At 39.0% G+C, this 15,157-nt stretch overlaps 1 protein-coding gene across 2 annotated transcripts in view; it reads left to right on the top strand.

Annotated features, from left to right (window-relative positions):
* The window catches only part of ADAMTS19 (ADAM metallopeptidase with thrombospondin type 1 motif 19), a 166,597-nt gene that overhangs the window by 85,078 nt on the left and 66,362 nt on the right, over positions 1-15,157 (top strand). For both annotated transcript variants that reach the window (XM_033085815.2, XM_033085814.1), the window contains 2 exons: positions 4,131-4,271; positions 4,850-5,000. In XM_033085815.2, coding sequence (XP_032941706.1) covers positions 4,131-4,271; positions 4,850-5,000 — 292 coding nt within the window. The remainder of the gene's footprint in view (positions 1-4,130; positions 4,272-4,849; positions 5,001-15,157) is intronic.

Below are 15,157 nucleotides of genomic sequence, written 5' to 3'. Positions count from 1 at the left end.
TAGTGCTTGTTCCTTGACCCAGCACTTGTTCTTGCACTTTTTTAAATCTGTCACTTGTTTCCTAATGTCTCACTGTTGGTGATTGTGAAAATCTGAGTAATAGTTTTTCTCTTTAATTTTTTTTTATTTTCTCAGGTTTTGTCTACATCTATCTGAACTCACCTAATTAATTGCTCCTATATTAAGTTTTTGATACTATTTAATTTTTGTCCCTTCTTTACCTGTTTCTGGTCTATTAGCATTATTCTTGTTCAGATGCACTACTTGGATTTCAAGTGTGACAGGATGGTGACAACCATCATCTACCACTTGCAAAGCACAAACAAAATAATGAATAAATAATGAAAAGCTTTTACCTGGAAGCATGTGGGGTCACTGAGCAAATTCATATTGCCATGAAAGTAGCACGTGTCAAAGACTTTTGATATCCTATGGTGAGAAGGAATATAAAATAGAATGCAGACATAATTATTTAAAGAAGGTGTGTGCATAACCTTATTTAGCTTATTTAAATATAGAATAATGACTGAGGATCCTCTTTTGAGGCTTAAAAGAGCTTTGATTTTGTAATAATCCATTATAAGATCAAGTTAAATTGTAGTACTTGATACTTGTTCAATATGTTGACACTGGAATGCATTTTGAGTGCAAGGATGTAAGCTATTTCCTAAAATGACAGGAGAGATGCTATTGTCTGTTTGATTCCAGCTGTACATATATAATTGCAGCCGTAGTTAATTGTAAAAGAATTGCTTTCTAACTGAAATATTGAACTAATATTTTTCTTCTACTTTCAGTGTCCCGAGTTATTAATTACAAATACAGAGAATTTAAATATATTTCTTTGTACTGCTTCTGCTTACATATTAAAGATATAGGAAAAATTATTTCAACTTTATATGTGGTTTGACTACAAAAAGAAAAAACCTTTTAAACAATTTTTGGAGGGTTTTTTTAGATAGTTATTTTTTTGGTTTTTTTTCAAAGGACTTGACTTATGCTGTTGGTGGAGTTTATTGGGCAAAGTCTATTTGTCAAAATATGTACTTTAAAACTGAAATTATTAAAATATAGCTTAATTGCACAGTGTGAATTTAAATGTTGCTAGTATTTTATTTAGGGAAGGCATCCTATAGAATACTTCCTACTTGCATATTCTATGTGCTGCATACAGCCTTTAACCAGAATAGGTTACACTGAATAAATAACACTTCTTTCCTTAAAAATATAATTTATTTTTATATATAGACATGAAGTACTACTTGTTAAAGTACAGCACTGTCTTCTTTGTTAATTGTGTTTTTTCAAACTTTTACAAAGTTATCCTATAATCCCAAACTCTTTGTCTTTCTCCCACATGCACATGGTGTTGCTTTACTCTTGTATGAAGTTGACTGATCACAGCTGTGGGAGAGAGGAGAGGGAAGACTCTGCAGAGTGCTATCATAATACATTCTTTCTATAGCAAGAGACAGAACAGCACCTTACACAGACACAGCTTTTGTGGTGCCTTTGTATCAGTGAAGTTATGTTAGTTAAGTAGTTGTGTCTTTCATGTGCAGCAACGGGGCTCGAAAATATCATGAAAACCACTGCAAACAGTGAATAATGTTATATCCTTGATTATTAATAGAGAAGTAGGTATACATGCTTACAGTGCTTGTGTTGAATAACGAGGTAGCAATGACTGTTCAGTTCTTTCACTACATACATAATGTGATGTGAGGACTGAAATCAGAAGTGCAGTTTTGCTCCACATTGACTTTTATGTGGTCTTGTAATTGATACTAGGTCAGATAAAAATATACAGCCATTACCATGCTAGAAGAGATCAAAAGCACTCGCTGAAGAAAATATTCCTGAGAATGTTTAAGAGCAGGTTCTCTTGCTTCTTTAGCTTACTTCTCAGATATTGTCTTGCAATTTAGTTAATTGATGTTAACATACAACCTGTATGTCCCTTTTGAATAGGCTTTTTTGGATGCCTATTCATTCGGGTAGGTAAAGGATTCAATAATACTTATGTTTACTGTTTTCTGGATTTTTTATGTGTACTTCATTTGGAGGTGGGAGAGAATTGAGGAATGAATTCCATTGGATTAGTACAGATATTTTGAGCTACAGTTGAATGTCTAAGTAGAATAGTAGAAGTATTAAAAAAGTATGGGCAGTTACAGTATTGGAAGATTATTAGAGTTAGGTTTTTTGTTAGTGCTTAATGTAGCTGATATACACAGATATTATAAGTGCAACAGTTTTTACTACTTCATGCTTTCATGTACAATGTTTTCCTCAGAATTCTTGTGCTAATAAGCTTTACAAAATACTTCTGTGGTAGTAGATTGGAAAAAGGAGGGCACACTGATATATATATGCAATGGTGGCTAGTGTGATTGTTCTTTGAAACAGTAAGATCATGGTTCAGCTCAGCACACATTTCTCTGGTTGACATCACAGAATATTTTGTGACAGAGTCTAGCTTCAAGAATTTCTCTTCAGAGTGAAGTAATCATAATTAGAAATTACAGAGGTCATGCAATTTTCATTTAAAAAATATTTTAAATAACATATAAATGTGTTAATTCCACTTTGCATAAATGGGACCCACCAGTTGTATAGCAAGTTTTGTCAAGATTTTGTGTTGTAAATATTTTTGTTTAAATCCTACAGTGTATATGATACTGACATATGAGTATTTTTAAAAGACTGTTTTTGCCCTATGGAAGCGTATAACTCAAAAAGCTATGAGCAGAATTTTTGCTTATGTACTCCACTAAGTTGAATATTATTAGATTTCCTATGTCTTCCTCCACAATTCCTATGGGTGTCTGTAACTCAGGAGATAGAAACATCTAAAATTCTGCATTTGAGGCATGCAAGAATAACATAAGGCAAGTGCAGAGGCACTTCTATGTAGTTATTTTTGCCATTCAGGCAGGTCAGGAAAAGACAGAGGCTAAGATGAGAGTGAGACACATTTGCTTGCCTCAGTTACACAGTTTATGCAGAAAACACTGTTCCAGTGCTCCAAACTGTGGGGTGTACACACAAGTGTGAGACATAGAACTTCTATAGGCAAGGTAAAGCCCTACATGATATTTCCATTAATTTCATTAGTAAACACAAGGTAAAGTGAATTGCAAGTTTGCCACTGTGGAGTGGTGAAATAAGGAGAAGCATGATGCACTCCTGTTTTTATAGGCAGTCTGTAAGTGAAAGAGTCAATACAAGGCGTAGAGTTTTAGTATACCTGGAGTTTTGCTTTACTGCTGGGCAGAGTAATACTGCAAAATTCAGGCACTACTTTAAATCCGGTACTCTGGGAAGTAGTCTCATACCCATTTGTAGATCTCCAAAAACAGTTGACTGTATTTATTTCTTGTAATATCAATCAAGCATGATCCACTTAGCTAATTCTGAAAATTTTAGTTTTATATAAGTGTTTCTTCTTCCTCCCTGTTTTCTAATTATGAATGAGAGTGACAGTGAGTCTTGGGTTAAAAGAGCAGCTTCAAGCAGATATTCAGTAGAATTTTTCATTGCAGTGTGTTGAATGTGAGAACTCACTGGGATGCATAAGAATGCTAAGTCTTTCTAATCAAAGTCTATTTAATTTCTTCGTCGGTATTATTTTAAACAAGAGATTGAAGAAATATTTCGTGTTTATTTTCTTCCAAGACAACACTCACACATTGAAGTAGTGATCATTTTACCGTTCTATAAAATTTCAACCAGTTGGTTCCATAGAGAATGAACACAGAATCACTGCCAAAGTGTTCACTAATCTTAAAAAATATGGGTACTTGCCCATTTACAAGAGAAATAGTATTCATTAAACTTGCAATAATTGTACAGTTCTGAAAATTAAAAAGGTGTCCAAAATATGTATTGAACTGATTAGAATGCAATATTTCTCATCAAATAAATGTAGTTCCAGTTCCATCTTTAATTATAGAATTGTCTTCTACACATGTTCCATGCACTTCTGTGAAAGATACCATGGAAAAAATAATCAAAAGAGGTTTCCTATATGTATGAGCTATGTAAGTTAACTGTTTTAACTTACAGAAATTCTGAAAATCTGTTATTTTGTTTTACTTTGGTTTTTTTTTAATAACTTCTAAATTCAGCATGGGGATAAACCACGACAATGACCACCCATCCTGTGCAGATGGTGTCCATATCATGTCTGGGGAATGGATTAAAGGACAGAATCTTGGGGATGTCTCATGGTCTCAATGCAGCAGGGAAGATCTGGAAAGATTTCTCAGGTATATAATTCAAGGAAAGAACTCTTACTGTATGTAATTTAGAAATAGATGCAATTAATATACTGAAATATTCTTTTCATTTTTTTACTCCTGTGGGATAATTGTTTTGCAAAATCCATCAAAATATTTTAAATCATCACAGTCTAATATTAGATTTATTCAAATCTGTTTTAATCAATTACATAGATTTTTATATTTTCATGCCTTAATGTATATGATTATACTTTTATATATTTAAATATACATTTTATGTATGTCACTATGTTTATGTTAATGTGCTGTGTACTGAAATGTTTGGCCACCAAAACCTTAATCCATTAAGCTAGTTTTATGCTAAAATGTTGTCCAGCACTTTTCTGAAATGCTGATCAATTATATTGTCTTTCTGCCATTGTACAATAACAGAACACATTAACTTACAGCAGGCATAACTTAGTTTAAACATGAGCAGCACCCCAATGCTGATGAATTAAAAAACTGTAATTGTCCACGTATTTAAAATGTTTTATGCAAGTTTAAGTCGGCATGGCAATCAGACCCTCAGATTGCTCAGCATATGAATCTCTGCATATTACCAGGTCAAAGGCCAGTAACTGTCTGGTACAGACGAATCCTCAGAGCCTCAATTCTGTGATTATTCCCTCTAAGCTCCCAGGAATGACGTACACTGCAGATGAGCAGTGTCAGATTCTTTTTGGACCAGCTGCTTCCTTTTGCCAAGAAATGCAGGTAAGGCTGTGTCTGTACTTCAGAGAATGGATCTACCATCTACAGTAATTTCACAATTATAAGCCTCACTGACTATAAGCTGCATCTCTGGGTGTTGGCAAACATTTCGTTCCCTGTCCATAAATAAACCGCACCCAATTATAAGCCGCTCTGTCATTCGCGGGGAGGACCCGTGTGCAACAAAGTTGCCAAATAGAAACAGAATTGCGGCATGGTGTAGTTTACTGGCTCGGCTCAGGCCGTGAGGGCTTGGGGCTGCCGACGGGGCCAGGTGGCCCAGCTCGGCGCTGCCACTCGGCGGGGCCGCTCGGGGCCGGCCACTGCTGCTGCTGGGCTCGCTCGCCCCAGCCCAGCGCTGCGCTGCAGTGGCGGGGGGGCACGGAGCCTGCCAACATGCGTGGCAGTGGTGGGAGGTGGGGATGGAGCCCGCTGGCACCCACGGTGGCAGCAACAGGAGGGGACGGGTGCCCCCTGCCTCCCCCTGAGCCGCAGGTCCGGCAGGAGAGAGCCACTCACCTCCCCCCAGGCCGCGGGGCCAGCAGGAGGGAGCCTCCCTCCTCCCCCGGGCTGCGCTGCCTGAAGGAGGGAGCTCTGCCGCCTCCCCCACCCCCCCCGCTGCCGGCACGGAACCAGGCTCCACCCGCAGCACAACAGAGTAACCAATTTGTAACAATCGCGTAAAGCCGGGTTTTACTGGCAGGTGCTCGACTTGGCACCTCGACTTGCACTTCTGGGGTTGGAAATGTCAGAAAATTATTCACATATTAGCCGCTCCTGAGTGTAAGCCGCATTTCCGGGGTGGGAGCAAAATTTTAGTCAAAACGGTGTGGCTTATAATCGTGAAAGTACTGTAGTTCTTGTGTGGAAGTAGCTTTTGTGCATCTGTTTGATAGAAAGAGAATATAGCACCTTTGAAGTGAGAATTTTACATGTGCGTTCCAAAAATTAATACGCACATATTCATTGGTTTATCTTGTGAGTCTTGCTTTAGATCTCTAATTATCCTGAAATGTGTTTTATTGATACTTCTCTTGTACTTTAGAAACAGAAGATGCCACAATTTTAAGACACCTTGTTGCAGCAAGTATAATATTTGCAATTTATTATTTAGGTTCCATTTTATTATAGTTTGTGTACTGAACATCCATTTCTGACCTTCAGAAGATTATGCTGTGCCTGTGCACACTGTGAGGAATAATAATGGTGTTAGCTGGCCTCTCTGCACCTCCCAGGAGGCATCTTTGAGCCCAGGCAGAGCTGTACAGTGCCATGACAAGAGGAGTTCCAGTACTTAAGTCAGTTTGCTGACCTTCATTTGTGCCAGTATGAAGCAGTGTCACTATACAGGCTTAAAAAAATATGTTAACAAAATTGAACAGCTCTTCATAATTTTATAAGCTATTATTAGTAGACATCTGATTGAAGAAGCAGTTTAAGAATGGTTTATACAGAGAAAAGTCAACCTTTTTTAACATCTACAGGAGAGACTAGACATATTGGATGTCCTTAAGACACTAACCGAGACAAGATGGGAAGATGATATACAAATATATAAAGAGCATGGAGTATGGATTGGTAGAGCAGGGATTAAAGGAAACGTGTAATAAAATTTCATCAGAATCAGTGGGCGCATAGCCTGAAAAAGTTAGGAGTACCAAATAGGAAAATATAACTCCTTTCTCCTTTAGTTCTTCAGTTCTCTTCCTGCTTTCAGTTTGGACATAGTACTATTTCTTCGGAGACTTTCACTTAAACTAATCTTTAGTTAAGAGATTCACGAAGTAAACACTGCAGTACATGTATGACTAAGGCATGCTGATAGTGGTAGAGTTGAAGAGAAAAGGAAAAACAGCCATAGTTTAATGGAGTTTGTTTTAGCTGTCTTACTGAAAACATATTCACTCTGGGTACGAACAGTAAATCTCAATGTCACCATTCTACAAATATTCATTATTTCCTAGTGTTTTTTAATAAATTCGAACCTGTTCCTTGCTTTTCAGTACATTGCTTTCAATTGAAGGATGTAATTTCTGTTTTTCACTCCCTAGAAGCCTATTTTGAATAAGAAAATGATAGTGTGTTTAGCATTTCTTGTAGGTCTTCTTTAACGATTCTCAAAAGCAGTTGAAGAAAGAGATAAATGTCATGATTTTCTGTTGCATAATACATGAATATGCTTTTCATTTTCCTGGATGAATCCCCTTCATATTACCTTTCTTTTGTTCTTATTCATATATTTAAATTCGGATAGTCAAGTTGTCCTATGCCTGTCATATTTTTTTCATAGTGAATCTCCTTCTTTTGAGATCCCATCACTGGATTTCTTTGGTTGACATTATTATTTTAGAAATATTAGGAAATTAACTTCAGTGACTATTACCGAGGTAGTGTTTAATGGTTTGGACAGAGATTACTTAGGTTCTAGGTGTCCATAGCTAATTGTCCACTTCTAGTATTCTTCAATCATGTTCCCTTCTTCTGGAATTCTGCATGTAAGAGGACATCTATCAGCTAAATCACTTATTTCCAGCTAAATAAATACATCTGCTTTTTCCTACGTAGACGATCATTGCTTTATATTAATATTACATATTTATATTTATTTTATTGTAATGTTAAATATTAGCATTACTATACCATTTAATATATTTAGTATAGTAATACTAATTAGTAATATTGTAATTTAAATCCAAGTATAATGTGAGTTTACTGTGAAGAAAGAATTTAGTAATGTTTGTTCCAACTATTCTTTTTTTCCTGACAAACTGCAATTTAATTTTACTTCTCGTCACAAAAGCAAATGTGTTACTTGATGACCTTATGGTCTTAACAGTTAGAAAAAGAGAGAAGAGATCAAAGGGAAGAACCTTTTGCAGTTCTTCCAAAATCCTCTGCAAAACTGGTAACCCTGAACTGGAAATTGTATAAGTAAATATTGAACCAAGAAATTATTGTAATGAATTTTTAAGAAGCTTAGATCTATCAGAAATGAATAATGACATGAAGGACAAAACTGAGAAAACATGGTGAGACTAGTGAGGTAGAAGAGAATTTTTCCAAAGCTTCCTTCCTGACCTTGGTATAATCACCTTGTTGATTTTCTTCTGTGTTCTTTTATCTGGAAGCAAAATTTACACTCTTATCTTCCTCCCAACAGGAAAAAAAAAATCCAAGAAACTTGATCCGCAGTTTCTAGACATCAAGAGCTACTTACAGCAAGCTTAGACATTATATTCAGATCTCCTTCTTTTGTTCCCTGCTGTTAGTCTTAAATTGTTACGTTTACTGCTAGTCCAACTAGATTTAGAATTTCTAAATAATAGAAATAGCGTTTCTATGGTGAAAGGGAAACTCAGAGCAATGGATAGAGCACAGCCAAGAGGATAAGGAAGTTGTCCTTCTTTTACATGTTTTTTTCCTATATATGAAAAGAAAGGAAAAAAAAAATTACCATTAGAATTCAGCTAGAGCCAAACCATTTAAACTTTCCAGAAATCTTTCATCAGTTCTAGCACATGGACATCATCTAACTGTGAAGTACTGTTACTCAGTAGCTAATTTTATCATCTTCTTCAGTAATAAAAAGATGTTAGATACAAGTAACAAATACATTGAATCTAACCTTGCAAATAATTGCATTTTACTTAATATGAAGATGACTCAAATTTCTCTGTGTTGATTGTACAAATTATTGTGGTTGGAGAAATCAGCATTTAGAAGACCTTTCTAGATTGAACACGGTGTTTCATTAGTTACTTTATTAATTTATTACAACAATTATTTAATTATGCATGAGTAACCAATAAATATTCTGTGACATCCAGACTACTTCCTTTAATCTCTGTATAGTCTGTCCTACTCTGCCAGTAACTGAAAGTTTATTATGGTTAAATTTGTTGTCCGCAGGCCAGGAAATGAGAGAAACACACTCCTCAAAGGTTCATTTAAATGTCACTAAATCCAGCAATTTATAACCCAGGATATTTTGGACATGTTCTACTTGCCGAACTGTTCATGCACTTCAGTAAAACTGTGTGACAGATAAATTATGAAGTATGTCACTACATTTTTTGAGACTGGAAGATTATTTAATGAACAGAGTTCCATACAGTCTTCTACATTAAGCAACTGTATTTCATGTATAACAGCTATTCAGCTAAGAAAGCAATGGAGTAATGATGAAAAATATTCTTAATTCTACAAATATCAATCAATAGTGCATTTCTGCTGAGGTGTAATTTTCTACAATTGTTATTACTGAGGAGTATTTTAGGAATGCACTTTACAGTCATATTGCATGGCAACCTCTGAGAAATACTACTGATAGAAATGATACTCCCTTGCTATCAAGAATTCATCTTTATTATTTAATTTAATGAATGAAGCAAAGAGCTGAAGGACCACTGTATTTTCCTAAGTGAGGCCCTCCCACTCCCCTTTCATAAAAGGTGACTTTATTTTTTCTTTTTCATCTTTATTTCAAAGACTTTTTTTTCATATCCTAGGCAATATTTTTGGACCCTAGAAAACCATGAGTGGATCTCCAGGTTCAAGATTTATATTGTGTCTCCATCTTTACCTTGTAAGGGAGCCAAGTTTGCTTTTATGCCCATGATGTCTCATGCAAGAATCAATTAGATCATAACATTGTTTCACATAACAAATAGTGACATCATGGCCCAGAAGTAGTTCTTGATGATTAAAAGGCATTGTAAAACTTGACAATTTAATGCAATTTGTTGAACTATTAAATATTGGTTTTTAAGATTAAAGTCCAGGATGTGAATGCTATCTGGTCAGTTCCACTAAAACAATTCTTGTCATAACACAGCTGTGATCTTTGCAAAGAAGTAGGAGACTTGTTATATTTCACGGTGATTTTTAAGGCATCTCAGGGAATGATCACAATAGAAAGAACAAAAGTAATGGAAATATTATAGTTCTGGTGAAATATCTGTCCTCATCTCAACCACCACATTTTAAACAATCTTGACTTTGCACAAATACTGTTCTAAAATTCCCTTTTTGTCTCTGGTCATTCCTCTCAACTGAAATTTCTTTCCATATGCTTACATGACTGGAAATGTATCCTTCTGCTTCACACAGGCCTGCCTCACTATTTTAATTATTTTAATTACAGTAATTTCACGAATACAAGCCGCAGCGAGAAGACTAAAATTTTGATGGAAACCCAGAAATGCGGCCAATATTCCGGTGCGGCTAATCTATTTACAAAAATGTGATATCTGCCCTTACCTAGTATCATGCTGGTCCAGTCCCGAGCCAAAACAGTCTGAAATCCATGGTTTCCCGTTGTTCCGACGATGAACCAATCAGAGAACAGCTTATTGTCTGCCTGTGGATGACGGCATTACTGGGGGACGGGGGGGTATTTAGCAGGATGAGTTCCCATGCCTCGTTCTTTTTCGGCGTGCTCTGCCCTCAGCGTGTTCTCTTCTCGGCTCGTTCTCCCCTCGGCGACTTCTTCCCTCGGCATGGCTGCGGAGAAGAGAGTAGCGTACGACGCGGAGTTTAAATTGAAAGCGATCAGCTATGCAAAAGAACATGGGAACAGACCTGCAGCTAGAGCGTTCCACGTTAATGAATGCATGGTACGTAGGTGGAGACAGCAAGAAGACGAACTTCGTCTCGCAAGGAAGACAAAGAAAAGTTTCCGTCGCCGCAGAGCACAATGGCCAGAGCTGGAAGAAAGACTTTATCAGTGGATTTCTGAGCGAAGGGCAGCTGGCCGAAGTGTATCTACTGTTGCCATTCGGATACAAGCCAAAGCAATTGCAAAGCAATTGCATATAGAAGAATTTAAAGCAGGAGCGTCTTGGTGCTTCCGCTTTATGAAGCGACAGAAGCTCTCTGTCCGTACACGGACCACGGTGTGTCAGCGGTTGCCGGCGGACTACAAAGAAAAGGTAGCCAGGTTCCGGAGTTACTGCAAAGACAAGATCTCTGAAAATAGTATACAGCCGCACTGTATTATAAACATGGACGAGGTACCCCTCACATTCGATATGCCGCTGACGAGGACCGTGGAGCACACCGGAACAGCGACGGTGCCGGTAAGAACCACGGGGAATGAAAAGACATCGTTTACGGTCGTCCTCGGCGTTTCGCTAGCTGGGCAGAAATTACCCCCCATGGTCATTTTTAAAAGAAAAACCCTCCCTAAAGAGAGATTTCCAAAGGGAATAAAGGTTCATGCTAATTCAAAAGGCTGGATGGATGAGGACGCAATGAAGATTTGGCTAAGGGACGTTTACGGTGGCACATTGCATAGGTTCTTTAATCAGTTACCGGGACTGCTAATTTTGGATTCCATGCGTGCCCATACGACAAAAACCATGACAGAAATCGCGAGAATAAAGAAGACGAAGCTTGCTGTAATACCGGGTGGCTTGACCAAAGAACTGCAGCCGCTGGACATAGGTATTATTCGTTCCTTCAAGTCTAAAGTGCGATCTCTGTGGGAAGAGTGGATGTTGGAAGGCGAACACTCCTATACCAACACCGGGAGGCTGCGCAGGGCAAGTTACGCTACAGTGTGCCAGTGGATACTGGATGCCTGGGGTAAAGTAACTACCCGAACTATCAGCCGAGGGTTCGCCAAAGCCGACATCATTCCTGGACTGACCAGCAATGCCATCGGGAGTACCGAAGGTGATAACTCTGATGGTGAAGGTGCCGGCGAAACTGCCTCACGTTCGCTGGATCCCACCATTGCCCAGCTGCTGGTTTCCGATACGGAGGACGAAGACTTCGACGGTTTCACGGAAGATGAAGCCGCTGATGAAGCGGCTGATGAATGAAAAATGAAACTGTTTAAAAGTTTAATAAAAGTGTGATATTTTTCTGTATTTTTTTAAGTGTTTTCAGTTTTCTGTGGCTGCGCCGTTGGCCGCCCTTGTGCGGCTGCGCGGGTAGCTGGGCTCACGCGGAGGAGGGGGCGGGGTGGCTGAGCACGCGAGGGCGGGGTGGCTGAGCGCACGGGGGCGTACGGCTGAGCACGCGGGGGCGGGGTGGCTGAGCACGCGGGGGCGGGGTGGCTGAGCGCGCGGGGATGGGGTGGCTGAGGGGGCAGGGGGGGTGCAGCTGAGCGGGCGGGGGCGGGGCGGCACTCGCTGAGCTCACAGGACAGGCGCATTTGCGCCGATGCGTGTGGCAGGGAAAGAGCTGAGTTCGGGGACCTCAGCCACTCGCCCGAGGGGCTGAGGGGACGGGTGGCAGGGTGGCACTCACTGAGCTCACAGGACAGGCGCATTTGCGCCGATGCGTGTGGCAGGGAAAGAGCTGAGTTCGGGGACCTCGGCCGCTCGCCCGCGGGGCTGAGGGGGCGGGTGGCAGGGCGGCGCTCGCTGAGCTCACAGGACAGGCGCATTTGCGCCGATGCGTGTGGCAGGGAAAGAGCTGAGTTCGGGCACCTCGGCCGCTCGCCCGCGGGGCTGAGCGGGTGGCCGTGCCGGCGCGGAGATGTGGCTCCGCTCGGTGCTTGGCTGCCCGCCCGCGCGGCTCAGCGACTGTTTAAAGGCAACCCGGATCCCTTGGGAATGCTTGCAAAATGACCACACTATTGTTCCTGTCTTTTTCGGCTTGTAAATAAAACTTGCAGGGAACGGTGCTGCAGCTATCGTCTGTGTCTTTTTTCACTTGGAAACAATGTTTCCGAGGTCGGCAGTAAGCCAGTAAACCCCGGCAATACGCGATTGTGTTACTAAATGACGACTTTGTGAAAGTTCGCTGCGAACTAAAGTGCGGCTAATATTCCGGGTGCGGCTTTCTATTAACAAAGGCAACAATGTTGCCAACACACCAGCAGTGCGGCTTATATTCCGTGCGGCTTGTATTCATGAATTTACTGTAAATAGACAAAAAGAGACACAAAACCCCCACAAAACTCCAAAGCTGGAGTGACCTCTGTAATACATTGTGATTTCCATGTTTTGTTTTACAAGCTTTTGCTGTTAAAAACTCATGACTAACACATTTCTTTCAAAAAAAAGTCCTTTATGTGTGCTTGGTGGTATTTTGTTTTCCAGTGTACATGCAAAGGAATACTTTACAGATTGTGAAGACTCTATTTATAAGTCAATTATAAGGTTTTTTTTTTTATAATCTCCAAAGTCTATTCCTTCCCTTGGCTTGTCTGGAAAGCTGTGATGGCTGTTTAATTATCATAGATAACTGGTAAACCTTTGTGAATGTTAGCTTAGCTATCCTTATTTTGGCTGAAGAAAGTTTCTTTTCAGAGTAGTAAAATCTTGGTGTAGAAATCTACCCTAATTTTGGAGTGGCTCTAAAATTGACAATGGCCTCCAGATTTATGTTAACTTTCAAATCAGTCCAGATCTGCTTCACTGCAGGTTGCTAATGAAAAACCCATATTGTGTGTTAGGGACTTCCCCTGGCCTTATACAGAAATCCTTAAATGTCAAAATTTAGATGCTGACAGCAATCTCCATATTTCATACCTCTGCAACTGAAATACAATCTGGACAGTAACTAAAAGGTCTATTTGTGATTTGATTGAAATGAAAAGCCCAGGGAAAAAAAACCTTACAAGTAAACCCCAATTTTAGTTATTCCATGCCTCCTTTTTCTTGGCTTGGGGAATTTTAAAGTCTGCTAATATTGAGTCCTTATTTTAGCAGTTGGTGAATTGAGGGTTTTTAGAACACAGTTCACTTAAAGCCCAAAGTAGTTTCTATCTGGGGAAGTTAGATCATGGTTCATAGGGAGGTGGTATGCAAATATTTGTAGAAACATGCAGATGTATAAAATGCAAATTAGCAAGCAAAGGGTGTTGATTTGATTTTCTTTACTTAGATTACACGGTTCAAGTACGTCTCTGCGTTTAGGAACCCAAAATACCCAAAATCCTGTAAATCTCACTTAATGCCTCGTGATACTTAGAACAACTTTGTTTGATTTGTAAAGAACTGTGTTATAAGCCATTCTTCAATCATATACAAGTGAAATTAAAAGTACAATCAAAGTGTTTTGGGGGGAAAAAACCAGGATCATATACTTAAAAGAGAAAATTTGCCTGTGTTTTTTAAAAACTTGGATAAATATGGATGGCTTTTCCACCATTGTATTCACTTATAAATGATGATTTAAAGATGAAAAAAATTGATTAGGACCATTAAATTAACATATATTTTTGTGGAGTAGTTCCAACAGTATTTCTCTCATTTCCTACTTGGTATGTATGGAAGCACTTTGTCATGAGCATCTGATACTCTATCTCATTTACTATTGTCATCATCTAAATTTTTTTGAAAAAAAACAATGAACAAGAACAGAAATTTTTACTTGAAAAATGCTTGCTAAATTTACCCAGGAACAGGGTAGATCTTCTGTAGCTGGTTTTTTGAGACATACATAAGCTGGTTGTTGTGTTGCTAGTTCAGCTTCAGCATAAAACTGTTACAGGATGAATCAGAAGTGAGTCTGACTGCTGCCATTCTGTCTCTTGTTTCTGTACAATGCTTCAGACCTCTACAATCCTTGATTTTTTTCTTTTTTTGTTAACTGATGTTACAGACATTTTTACGTGTAAGGCTCCCAATGGAACTGCTGTGTTCCTTGATTCAGACACAATCTTTTGTTGAATTATGTTTCATCTGCTTTTAGTGTTTTTTTCAAGGTCGTCTAAGATTTATGACACCTTCATGCCTAGAGCAAAAGGCACAGAGACTCATACTGAATGCACCAATATAACAAATTATTTCATTTAGAAAAAGCAGGTCTTCTGGCAGCCCTATTTTGAAAAACCCAGATGTTCTTTATCTTTTATCCTGCTTACAACACCTCCTCTCTCCTGATCCTTCTTGCCTTTCTTTGGGCAGTATACATTGTGGAGGATCACTGTGCATATGCAGTAATACTCAGGCCGCAGTTCAGCCCCATCTCTTCACTTCCACATGGTTTATTGTTAAGGAGGAACAGACAGCAAATAGAATGCAGTCCTGACTGAAAACCATGGGAGAAGGAGGACTTTTAGGGAAAAATAGGGAAAGCTGACAGGGAAATTCAGGAAATGTGAGCCAGCATCCTGCAAAGCTGGGCTTTCTTTTTCTTTTGTTCTGATGCTTCAGAGGGCTTTTCTTTCCATCTCTAAAATTCATGGCTGAGTTGCACCGTTG

The sequence above is a fragment of the Catharus ustulatus genome, chromosome Z, assembly GCF_009819885.2.
Source record: "Catharus ustulatus isolate bCatUst1 chromosome Z, bCatUst1.pri.v2, whole genome shotgun sequence".
Lineage (NCBI taxonomy): Eukaryota > Metazoa > Chordata > Aves > Passeriformes > Turdidae > Catharus > Catharus ustulatus.
The sequence above is the reverse complement of the archived record's forward strand: the minus strand, read 5'-3'. Positions and strand labels throughout refer to the sequence as shown.